The sequence below is a fragment of the Diceros bicornis genome, chromosome 40 (genome assembly GCF_020826845.1).
Source record: "Diceros bicornis minor isolate mBicDic1 chromosome 40, mDicBic1.mat.cur, whole genome shotgun sequence".
Taxonomy (NCBI): domain Eukaryota; kingdom Metazoa; phylum Chordata; class Mammalia; order Perissodactyla; family Rhinocerotidae; genus Diceros; species Diceros bicornis.
This window is the reverse complement of record NC_080779.1, coordinates 14933138-14945584: the sequence shown is the minus strand read 5'-3', so window position 1 is coordinate 14945584 and position 12447 is coordinate 14933138. Positions and strand designations below refer to the sequence as shown.

General features: G+C 49.5%; 1 protein-coding gene across 1 annotated transcript in view; it reads left to right on the top strand.

Annotated features, from left to right (window-relative positions):
• CNGA3 (cyclic nucleotide gated channel subunit alpha 3) overlaps nt 1-12221 on the top strand; it is a 37656-nt gene extending 25435 nt beyond the window's left edge. The window contains exons 5-7 of the mRNA XM_058534506.1: nt 4262-4369; nt 6614-6720; nt 9208-12221. Of these exons, the coding sequence (XP_058390489.1) occupies nt 4262-4369; nt 6614-6720; nt 9208-10619 (1627 nt within the window). The 3' untranslated portion in view covers nt 10620-12221. The remainder of the gene's footprint in view (nt 1-4261; nt 4370-6613; nt 6721-9207) is intronic.
• The last annotated feature ends 226 nt before the right edge of the window (nt 12222-12447 follow it).

The window sequence follows — 12447 nt, the reverse complement described above, 5'->3', positions numbered from 1 at the left end:
AATTCGGCACATGTGTGTGGTGATGGGTTGTAATTAGTATTTGGGTGGTGAACATGATGTAATCTATGCAGAAATAGAAGTATAACGATGTACACCTGAAATATATACAATGTTATAAACCAGTGTTACTGCAATAAACAAAAAATTTAAAAAAATAAAAATAAATAAATAAATAAAATGAAAAGGAAACAGGACCTGATGATTTTGGAAATTCTCAGCCTACTCAAATGGCAAAAGATACTAGATTTTAAAAACTCACCATCAGGAAAACCGAGAGTATGGCTGAACAGCCTTTTGCTAAAACCTCAGAAAGATTAGAAGCTCTGAGTATTGAGTCACACAGAAGACTCTCTGAAGAGATTAAGGGTGTGGCGCATAGCTCCCTTCAGCCTTCTCAGCCCGAGCCAAAAATAGAGAAGAGATTTTTCAGAAAGATCTGTGAATGAGCTTCTTGTCTAGCAGAGTGAATCTCTCTGGTATCCATGACTCACAAAGTTCTGGAAGATTTCATACCAGCAGAAACACTGCCAGCTTGGACCTGAACGGACAGAAATAGTATGAAATGAAGGAAGACTATTGGACCCCTAAATTCTAGGTGCAGGAAACAGGCTAATAAGACCACTCAGCTACCAAATACCTTTCATGAAAATGGATGCTACTTCTCATGAAAAAGGAAGGTGACTCGGAGAGCTGAACCATGAACCACGGAGGATCATTCTCAGGCCTTGAAAGTAATGGCAATTGCCCCATTTCATTTCAGAGTTGCTTGGGACCAGTGACTCCTCTTGTCCTTCCGTCTTCTCCCTTTTTGAACTGTAATGTCTAGATGTGTTATCTAAGCCTGCCCCTCCATTGTGTGTTTGGAGCAGATGATTTGTCTCTTTAGTGTCACAGGTCCACAGGGAGAGAGGACTCATGCCCTGGATGATTCACACCCAGAGCCTCTCCCCCTGATTTAGATGATGAGATTCAGGATTTTTTGAACTGATGAGCTTTAGATGATATTTTTGGACTCTGAGTTGATGCTATAACGGGATGAGACTTTGGGGGATCCTGGAATGAAGGTGAATGCATTCTGCACATGGAATGCATATCAACCTTTGAGGGCCAAAGGACGGACTGTGGTAGGTAGAATAATGGCTCCCCAAGATGCGCATACCTTAATGCCCACATCCTGTGACTGTTATCTTACACGGCAAACGGAACTTTGTAGAGGTGATTAAGTTTAAGGAACTTGAGATGGGGAGATTATCCTGGATTATCAAGGTGGGCCCAATCTAATCACATGCATCTTTAAAAGTGCAGAACCTTTCCCAGCTGCAGAGAACGAGAGAGATGGCATCTTGAGAAGGACTCAACCTACTGTTGCTGGCTTTGCAGATGGAGGAAGGGTGCCTAGGACCAAGGATGCAGCAGCCTCTGAAAGCTGGGCATGCCCTCACCTTAGAGCCAGCAAGAGAATGAGGATATGCTAAAATTGCAAGGAATTGAATTTTGCCAGCAATCTAAATAAGCAGGAAGCAGATTCTCCCCTAGGGTCTTCGGAAAGGATCACAGCCGTGCCCACACCATGACTTTAGTCTGGTGAGACCCATACCAGACTTCCAACCTACAGACCTGCAAGATAATAAATTTGGGTTGTTTTAAGCCACTACATTTGTAGTAATTTGTTCTGGCAACAACAGAAAACTAATACAGCTCTTACTATACACTCTTTTGTAGCCTGCTTTTTAACTTCGTGAAATATTAGCGACATTTTCCCATGTCACTGAATGTTCTTCCACGACACAATTTTAAGTGGCCTCGTAGAATTCCTCGTTGATGACGAAGCTCCTACTGTTGCATGATTAGATTGCTTACACTTTTTGACTATTAGAAATAAGGGTAGTGATTATTCTTCTGTATGCGTGTTCGCACACACATTTTTGATTATTTCCTGAGGAAGTCCTTTGTAAAGTGTATTGGTCTTGTTCAACGAGGGTTTAATTAGCAGACAGCTCGTGCCTTCCTCTAAGATGTGGAAGAGGGGAATTGGAGGGGCCTGCGGTGATTCTGGGGGATGCGCCTTGGGCAGGCTGGGTCTTTTACCTTTCCCCTTAGTTTCCTCAACTGTTCTGTGGGCAATGATGCCTTGCAGACCCATCATAGATAACCTTTATAACCGTGCCCAGCCCGTGAAAGACTTGCAATAAAGAAGAGGAAGCACAGTAAATCCACATGTTGAGGAAACACCTGCACTCACGGACCTTCCCACAGACGCAGGCAGAAGGGGCGCTGTTCCACCCACCGCCTCACAGCCCAGCAAAATCTGGATCTGTGTCCGACGCGACTGCATTTGCCTCAGACGACTCTAAGATTTGCCACCACCTGGCATACCTGTTTCTGCCCGTGCAGACTTTGCTTCCCTTTTGCTCCCTGGCTTTCTCATCAAGGGCCGGGTTTTCATTTGAACCAGAACAACTGACAGGCCACACCGTTTACTTCAGGACTGAGAGCTTTACATGTGGCTTTCAAAACTCCGAGTGACTTCTCTGCCCTAAGTGTGTGGATTTGGGTTTATTTCCAATTACGTCAAAATGTCTCCCGTCTCAAACTGTTTGTGACTTCCTAGGGGCTCATGAACGTAGGTCAGAAATGGTAGAACATTAGACTGAACCACTCTGCGTGTCTACTTCAGCGTATACAATGTGTGCTTCAATGGGGTGGCTTACCTCACACTCCAGGAATATCATTATTATAATTATAATAAAGAAATAAGTAGCCTCATTCCTTGTCCCAGTGTGCTGGAAATACCCTTTTCTATGCCACACCCTCTCCTCCATATCATCACAGCCTACCCTCTCCACTTGGTAGTGTCCTTGGCATATGAAAATTGCTAAATGTCACCCTGTATCATCCAGTGACAAGGCAAAAAAGGAGGAGAAGGAGAAAAAGGAAGAAGAGAAAAAGGAAAACTGCCCGAAACAAGAAGAGTAAGTACTGAGAGAAGCTGCCTCCCAAGAGGTCAGAGCAGGCCTGACCCTCCCTGGGGCCCAGGACCCGTGAGTCTGAGAGCGATGCTGCTCAGACAGAGGGGACTGCTTAGGGCTGCCGGAGAGGAGTTGGTCCCAGGCGGGGGTCAGGCTTCCTGAGATCACGTGAGGGTCCCATTCTGCAGGGAGGGTCCTGCCCCAGCTCTGGGAACCCACAGGGGGTGACAGGTAGAGAGGGCTTTCCGCAGCCTCAGGTGAGCAACTAGAGGCTGTCCCTGTGGACCTGCCCCTGTGCCCCACCCCCTGTCTGTCCACACAAGTGACCGTCCACACAGTCAGGGTAAGCGGAGGCCTTCTCCTGGGCACTAGAAAATACTCTATGCACAAACTTTAATCCAAACTCATGGTGATGAGTGTCGGGAACATTTCAAAGCCCTGTCAGTGAGCAGTTGATCTTGTACTTGCTGAGTCGAGGTGCAGGCAGGAAGGCACCCCAGGGTCTCCTCTAGGGCCTGGGCCAGCATAGGGGGCTATGGGGTGGGGGCGGAGAATGTGGACCCAAAGAAAAATAAGAATCTCCAGTACCACCTGTAATCCTCAGAAAATCCTGAAAATAAAACCAGAAAACACCCTAAGCTATTTCTTCCAATCAATGTTGGCCCACAGTAACCTAGATGATTCCCAGGTCAGCAGTTCTTGATGGAGAGGCAGGATCCAAGTGCTTGGAAATGAGTCTTCAGAACATCTGCACGAATGCAGCAAGCCAGGTGGCGAGCATTCCCGAGGGAATGCCCCAGGGCTCCCAAATTCTGTCCAGAGAGGAGCAGCCTCAGAACCCCCCATCAGGGCAATGTTTAAATGCACATTTCCAGGCCCCAGCCCTGGATGGGGGTCCAGGTGGGCCCCAGGAATCAGCATTTTCACAAAGCTGCCCCAGATGGTTCCAACATTACCATGCTGCATTTTCATTCCCAGCATCCTGAAGAGCATGGAGGATACCACAGGACACGTGGGAATGCCATCACCAGGATTTTATAGTCAACTGAGGCTTCCTGGGGAGCTGAGCAGGGAAGGAAGGACCAGAGCCTGCCCTGCTCCCAGCCTGTCTTCCCATACAGGGTCACTCCAGGTGACCTCTTGAGACTGACAGGACACTGTCTGGGACAGCCATCTCTTGAGCTTCAGCCAGCAAGTGCCCTAGGGTCTCTAAGCTAGGCCAGGGCTCTAAGACGCTCCAAAGCTGTGGTTTTTCAACACACTGTGCTGTTTGTGTGTGTCTGTGTTTCCAGAAAGAAGAAGGAACCCATTGTGGTGGACCCCTCCAGCAATGTGTACTACCACTGGCTGACTGTCATTGCCCTGCCTGTCTTCTATAACTGGTGTCTGCTAGTGTGCAGGTAGGGGCGCTGGGCAGGCCTCCACCCAGGAGGGGCAGGGCGGAGGGGCAGGGAGGGAGTGAGGGCAGACAGGCCTCCAGAACGAGCTCTGAGTCCCACTCAGGAAGCCGGACTTCTGGTCCCCTCGCAGCCACCGTCCAGCTATATGTGCCTCAGTTTCTCCATCTATAAGGAGGATCTCAAGGAGAACCATCAAGCTTCTCTGAGGCATTGGTGGGACTGCGCTTGAGATCAACAGCAAGGGTCCTGGCACCTTGGAGCCTTCTTAATTGGGTTGTAGCAGGAAGACTCAGGAGCGAGTTGCTGCTCCTCTGAGGGGCAGTGGGTGGGGTTGGGGCGTTCCTGAGCTGCCTGCAGGGTGGGGATGCAGGGGAGAAGCACAGTTCTCTGATTGTAGGCTGTGGGCTTTGCGCTTTCCCAAGCAAGTTTCAGTGCTGGGGTGCAGGGCAAGCTGCTGCTACTTTCTCAGGGTAGACGTGCGCTTTGGGAAGTTCCTAAGCAAGCACATACTTCTGGGATGAGGGCCGAGCTGTTGCTCTTGTGGGGATAAATGGAGGCTCTGGAACGTTCCTAAGCAAGCGCATACTTCTGGAATGAGGGCCGAGCTGTTGCTCTTGTGGGGATAAATGGAGGCTCTGGAACTTTCCTAGCAAGCTGCAGGACAGGGATGCAGGGTGAGCTGCTGCTCCCTAGGCCAGCGAGGACTTTGGGGCGCTTCTGAGAAAGTCTGCAGGAGAGGGGTAAAGGGATGCCTTGATTCTCCTTTAATGGGGCAGGCGGAGGTCTGGCTGGCATTTCTGAGCAAGGTGCAGGCAAGGATGCAGGGTGAAGAGGCCGCATTTCTGAGAGTAAGCAGGGGCCTCTGGGGTGTTCTAGTGCCAGCGTGAGCGGCTGCTCCCCCCAGGGTGGGCGGGGTTTTGGGCCTCAGGAGGAGGAGCTGTGCGCCCACGGTTCTGAGGGGGCGGGGCTTTGGGGAGTCCCTGAGCGAGCAGGTCGGGGGCAGAGGGGCAAGCTGCTGCTCTCCCGGAGGTACACAGGAGGCTTTGGGGCTTTTCTAAGCAAGCTTCAGGGCAGGATAAGGGGTGAGCTGCTACACTCTGAGAGTAAGCAAGGGGTTGGGAGCCTTCCTAGCAGGCCTATGGGACAAGGATGCAGAGTGGGCTGCTGTTCCTCTGAGGGTAGATAGCGAGGTGCGGGGAAGGCAGACGGGCTTAGGGACATTCCTAAGCAAGCCTGAAGGACCGGTATGACTATTTCTGGGGGTGAGGGGTCGCTTTGGGACTTTCCTGAGCGCGCAGCAGGACTGCGACGCAGGCGAGAGCTGCAGCTCTGTGAGGGTAAGCGGTGCCTTTGGGCCTTTCCTGAGCCGGCCTGCAGCACGAGGATGCAGGGCGAGTCCTGCTCTGCTGAGAGCAGACGTTAGGCTCTGGGGCAGTCCTGAGCCAGCCTGCAAGACAGGGAGCCGCTGCTCCAGAGGCTAAGCCGTGGATCTGGAGCGCTCCTGTCGGGATACACTCCGGGGATGCGGAGGAAACCTGCCACTGCTGTCTGAGAGTGAGCAGGGCCTCTTGGGACTGTCTGAGCAAGGGGGCATCCCTTGCTCTCCTGAGGGTAAGTGGGGGGGTGGTGAGAAGAGGGAGAACTTGAGGCCCTTCCTAGCACTCACGCAGGAGGGGATACACAGGCAAGCTGCTGCTCTGTGTCAGCAGCTGCAGGGACCAGCTGCTGTTCTGAGCGGGGAGCAGGGGACTTTGCGGTTGCTGAGCAAGCTGCTCTTTCAGGGCTAAGAGGGGTATTTTAGGGTATTATCTGTATGAGAAATAGTGAGCATAAAGATCTAGAAAGTAGAAAATATTTACTGGCTTGTTCAGTTGTTAATCTCTCAGAAATTCTTATATTTTCATTGGCATTTGACCCTAGAAAGGGCAAGTCCTCAGTCCCTTCACCTGACTCCACCAGTGAGGCTTAGAAAGCCTGCCCCTTCTGGGGTCTCTTAGCTTACCGCAAAGAGGCCACAGGGCTCTGTCTTTGGAGTTGATCCCAGCTCTCCGTGACCTTGGGACAGAAAAGCTTCTCAGAGCCTGGGTCTCCTCAGCAGAGCCTGGGGTGATGCCGCTGGATACAAACCCTGCGGCAGGGCTGTTACCCTGTAACATGATGGACCAACCCACTGTGTGCAGCACAGAGCGTGTGCCGCATCGGTCCCTGTCCCCGACACACCAACTCCTTCTTGCACTTGTTTAGGGCCTGTTTTGATGAGCTTCAGTCCGACCACCTGATGCTGTGGCTGGTCCTGGACTACTCAGCAGATGTCCTGTATGGCTTGGATGTGCTGGTGCGAGCCCGAACAGGTGAGTGTGCCCCAGGCCAGGGGACTACTCTGGGCCAGCCCACAGACCCCACAGAGTGCATGAGGAGGGGGACCAGGGGCGTGTCCAGGGAGATCCAGAACAGTAGGGTGGACATTACCTACCTCAGACCATGAGAGACCAGGCAGGTCTGAGGAACCTCCAACAGTGAGTGTGGGTGGTGCTACCTTGAGCTCCCTCTACGATGACCCCTTGGATGGGACCCTGAGCAGGGGTCAGGACACCTAGGTTCTGATCTCTGCTGTCCCAACTAATTGTGTGACCTTGAACAAGTCCAGTTGTCTCTCTGGGCCTCGTTTGTATCACCTGTGAAATAAGAAGGCCAAACCATCATCTCAAAGGACCCCTCCAGCTGTGACTTCAACACTGCAGGAAGCGGGAGGGAGAGCTGGCTCAATCTCGGAGTTCCTTCTCTTGGACAGTCAGAGGATCCTAGACATATTACTCTGGGGCTTTAAAGGAGTTTTAATATATGGAGAACTAAAATTTGAAACAGTGCGTAGGCGAATGATGACTTCCTTCCAATGGCCTCTGGTTTTGGGTGGGAGCTGAAACCCCACCCATGCCTTGGGCTCCAAGCTGTGCAGCCTTGAGGCACCTTTTTCAGATTTGCACAAAGACATCACACAAGCTGGTGGAGGCCCTGCTTGTCACTTCCAAAATTTTTGAACTAAAAACCGTGCCATAGTTGTCAGTATAAATACCGCCAGATCACAGCAACAATCCTTGGTGTAGCTTCGTGGTGTAGCAAGCGTTTCAAGCACATCTTGTTTTCTCATTAGAACTGCTGCATGAGACAAGAGGTGCAGGCACGATTATCTCCATCTTGCTCATTTAGAAACCAAGGCCCAGAGACACTGAATGACTTGCCCAAAGTCCATGGTCACTACCCAGCAGGGCCAGACTGGCACCCCATCTTCTTCCACATTAGTGCCCAGCATCATAACTTAAAGACCCCAGGTACACAGCTTGAGGCTTGCATAGGTGACTTAGTCAGTCCTGGTGGTCAGCCTCTCTGTGGTCACATAAGCCTCCTGAGACACAAGAGCCCCGTGAGTGGCCGGACTCATTGGGCCAACCGTCCCTGTTTCAACCAAGCTTCAGTGGGACAGGTCACCCTCACTCAGACATTGACCCCACCCCTTTTTGTGCTTGGGTACTGTCCTTGGCAACCTAAGATTCAGCAGGAAGCCAGGGGAGAGGGGGCATGTGGGCACAGAAACCAAGTGGCCATGGATGATACTCCAATAGAAAAAGTTGTCAGAGTTAGAGAAGACATAGTAAGAAAGTATTGAGGAGTTCTAAGGCACAAGGAGTGCCCCATAATGATCTAGGCACTCAATTAACACAAGTGTAACCAAAGAATAATATAGGGACTGCGAGGCTGGGAGGCAGGGTGTCCCTAACACATGACAACAAACTCGATGTTTGCTTTTCACAGAGGGGGCAGTCCTACCTCAGTCTAGCCCTCAGAGTGCGGCCCTGGACCAGCACATGACCTGGAAGTTGTTAGAAGTGCCCCAGACCTATGGAACCAAAGTTTAGAGATGGGCCTGGCACTCGGTGGTTTACAGATAACTTGGGGTGATCCTGATGCTTACCAAAGTCTAAAAAGCATTCATATATTATTCTCTCTAATTTTGTGCTTATTTGAAAATGTTTTAAAAAAATAAGAGAAGAAGAAGAATGCAAGTCATGGTCTCCTTGATTGATTTCAAGGGTACTAACGCCTCACGACTCCCAATGGCCAGCCCATCTCCGGACCAGGCTGGGTCCCAGGGGATGGGTCCCAGGCTTCATGTGCTTTAAAAGCCCCTTGGTTGACAGTAATGTGCAACCAGGAAGGAGAACTACTGTGCTTCTGGGCAATGTCTTAAAAAGATGGGTTGTGCCTCATTAGTGACTGGTCAAATCAATTTGATAAGCCATGACCTGTGTTTTTAAAATTTTTATTATTAATATTTTCAAACTTACACAGAATCAGAGAGAGTAGTATTATGAATCCCCACGTACCCTCAGCCAGCTTCAACCATTATCAACATTTTGCTAATCTTGTTTCACCTATCCCCCCACCCTGTGTTGTTGGCTGGAGAATTTTAAAGCAAATCTCAGACAGTAACCACTAACATGTATCCCTAACTTTAAGGGACCCATTTTTTAAATATAACTCCCATTTATCTTTTACAGTTTAACAATCATTCCTTGCTATCATTGAATACCCAGTCCGCATTTAATTTTACCCAGTTGATCTATATTTTTAATTGAATAAAATGGATTAGAACATCATAGAATAGAAAATAACCGAGTGTATTTCCTGTAGTAATGGTAAGTGTGGTTTTTGGAAATTGTTTCCATTATATACGTATAACTACATCTTGTGTAGTCATGAGGTAAAATATCCTTCTGTGGGCCATGGTCAAAAAAGGGCAGACTCTTTGATGCCCGAGTGACCTCCGTCTTCGTCTTTAGGGTTCCTTGAGCAAGGCTTGATGGTCAAGGACACCAAGAGGCTTTGGAATCATTACACAAAGACCTTGCACTTCAAGCTGGACCTGTTGTCCCTGGTGCCCACGGACCTGGCTTATTTTAAGCTGGGCATGAACTACCCAGAACTGAGATTCAACCGCCTACTGAAGTTTGCCCGGCTCTTTGAATTCTTTGACCGCACGGAGACAAGGACCAACTACCCCAATGTGTTCAGGATTGGGAACTTGGTCTTGTACATCCTCATCATCATCCATTGGAATGCCTGCATCTACTTTGCCATTTCCAAGTTCATTGGTTTCGGGACAGACTCCTGGGTTTACCCAAACATCTCAAAACCTGAGTATGGGCGCCTCTCCAGGAAGTACATTTATAGTCTCTATTGGTCCACCTTGACCCTGACCACCATCGGTGAGACCCCACCCCCTGTGAAAGACGAGGAGTATCTCTTTGTGGTCGTAGACTTCCTGGTGGGCGTCCTGATTTTTGCCACCATTGTGGGCAATGTGGGCTCCATGATCTCGAACATGAATGCTTCCCGGGCTGAGTTCCAGGCCAAGATTGACTCCATCAAGCAGTACATGCAATTCCGCAAGGTGACCAAGGACTTGGAGACACGTGTTATCAGGTGGTTTGACTACCTGTGGGCCAACAGGAAGACGGTGGATGAGAAGGAGGTGCTCAAGAGCCTCCCAGACAAGCTGAAGGCCGAGATCGCCATCAATGTGCACCTGGACACTCTCAAGAAGGTCCGCATCTTCCAGGACTGCGAGGCGGGACTGCTGGTGGAACTGGTGCTGAAGCTGCGACCCACAGTGTTCAGCCCTGGGGATTATATCTGCAAGAAGGGGGACATTGGGAGGGAGATGTACATCATCAAGGAGGGCAAGCTGGCTGTGGTGGCTGATGATGGGATCACCCAGTTCGTGGTCCTTAGTGATGGGAGTTACTTTGGGGAGATCAGCATCTTAAACATTAAGGGGAGCAAGTCGGGGAACCGCAGAACCGCCAACATCAGGAGCATCGGTTACTCAGACCTGTTCTGCCTTTCCAAGGATGATCTGATGGAGGCTCTCACTGAATACCCTGATGCCAAGAAGGCCCTGGAGGAGAAGGGACGGCAGATCCTGATGAAGGACAACCTGATTGACGAGGAACTGGCCAAGGCCGGGGCGGACCCCAAGGACATCGAGGAGAAGGTGGAGCACCTGGAGTCCTCCCTGGACATCCTGCAGACCAGGTTTGCACGGCTCCTGGCCGAGTACAACTCCACCCAGATGAGAGTGAAGCAGCGTCTCAGCCAACTGGAAAGCCAGGTGAAGATCTATGGGACGGACCTCCCATCTGATGGGGAAGCTCCCGGGGGTGCTACAAAAACAGAGGCCAAACAACAGTGAAAATGCAGATGTCTGTCTCCTGCCTCGCAGGGTCAGCTGTCAGAGGGATGCTGTGTGGCCGCAGGTACATGACACAGGACGTGGCCAGGGTTGAATTCCAGCTCTCTTACCCTTTGTAAGCTGTGTGGCCTTGGGAGAGAGCCTCGGTTTCCTCATCTGGAAAATGGGACTCATTACTTCGGCCCCAGTTAGGTGCCAGGTTGTTGTGAGGTCCACATGGAACACTGCGTGAGGGCTTTGTAAAGTGTGAGGCGTCCCCAACCCAAGCGTAGGAAAGCGCGTGCACAGAACTCTTATTTTTTTTAATCCATGAGGAATTTTTAGAGTTTGGAACTTCATTTCATTTTCTTCTAAATGGAATATTATGTAGTCACCGTCCCCCTCCCATACGTCACTCCACCACCTCTGCTGAGGGAGATATAACCTAAACTGGAAGTACAATGTGGTAACTCAACTTCAACCTTACACGAGACACTTTGGGGCATATTTCTGAATCTGGTATCTCCGCACATGCTCTTTGGGACCCTAGAAACCCTGGCCTTTGGTCGTGCTGTGACAAGTACGAGGGATAAAGTGAGGTCACCCCACGTCTGTGAATCAAATCCAGCCTCCCTGCCCTCCGGCCCCTGTGAAACCAGAGTCTGTTTCAGGGGAAAGAGCATCTCAGTTAGGGAAAGAGACCCTTCTGTCTTACTCGCCAAAGGGATTCAGAGACAGCCTCTCTCCTCATCCTTGGGCCGGGCTCTGGGGCAGCCTGTTCTGGCTGCAGGAGGAGAGCTGTCCTCAGGGTGAGCCTTTCAGGTTGGAGGCTGGAATGGGGTCCTAAGCCAAACAAAGGTGACAACAAGAACTTTTAGAAGATGAGGCCCTTAGGCCATGTCTTTGCAAACAGACCCTCTACCCCCAAAGAGGAAGCCTCACTGCCCCTTGGAATTCCATCCCGAGGTGAAGCTCTTAGCTAGCCAAAAGCGTGCAGAGTACAGAACCTAGCTTTCTTTTTTTTTTTTAACCAAGTGAATAGAATACCATTAGCATTTTATAAGATATTTATATATTTGGGCTCTATGATTGTGAATTATGACCTCAATGGTCTATCCTTTGCTTACAAATACATATTGTAAATTACCCAAAGATGAGTTATTTTCCTGATGCAGAGAAGCCATATATGCAGGTTTCCCTTCTCTTCTCTCCAATCTCTCTCCTTCCTTCCTTCCCTTCTTTTCCTCCTCCTCTTCCTCCTCTTCCCCTTTCTTTTTCTTTTCTCTTTTTAGATAAAATGGCCCTCTTTGCTCTGGCAACTTTGAAGTCTCTGTGGTCTGACATTATGATCTATGTAACCAGGCCCTAGTGTAGTTCATGCGAGAGGTGCTGCATTTTCAAGTATGTATTTTGGATTTATATGGGTCTCTCCTGGTTTGTATTATGGATCATTTGACCCTTTTAACTTTTTAAAGTAGATTTAAAAGGTCTACTAAAGGAAGATGTGATCCAAGCTCATATCAATAGCAAAATGAAACTAGCAATGTATTCTCAAAATGCACATATTTTAAAAGCCTTAACTATTAATTATGCCTACATTCATATTTGCACAGGAAAAATAAAGACCTGTATTAAAAAAAATATTGAATGACTCCTGCTTCAGATTTTGTCAAAGGGAAGATTCAGTCCTGGGTATGTTTCTAGGGCAATGAGCCTGGCTTCCCTAGAAAGTACAGGCACTAGCAAACAGCACATACTCCATGTGAGGGGATATGCACAGCCAGAAGTAGGTAAGAAAATGCAACCAAAGCTGCAACATTTATCAGAGTAAAGAAGTCAAAGCATTCAA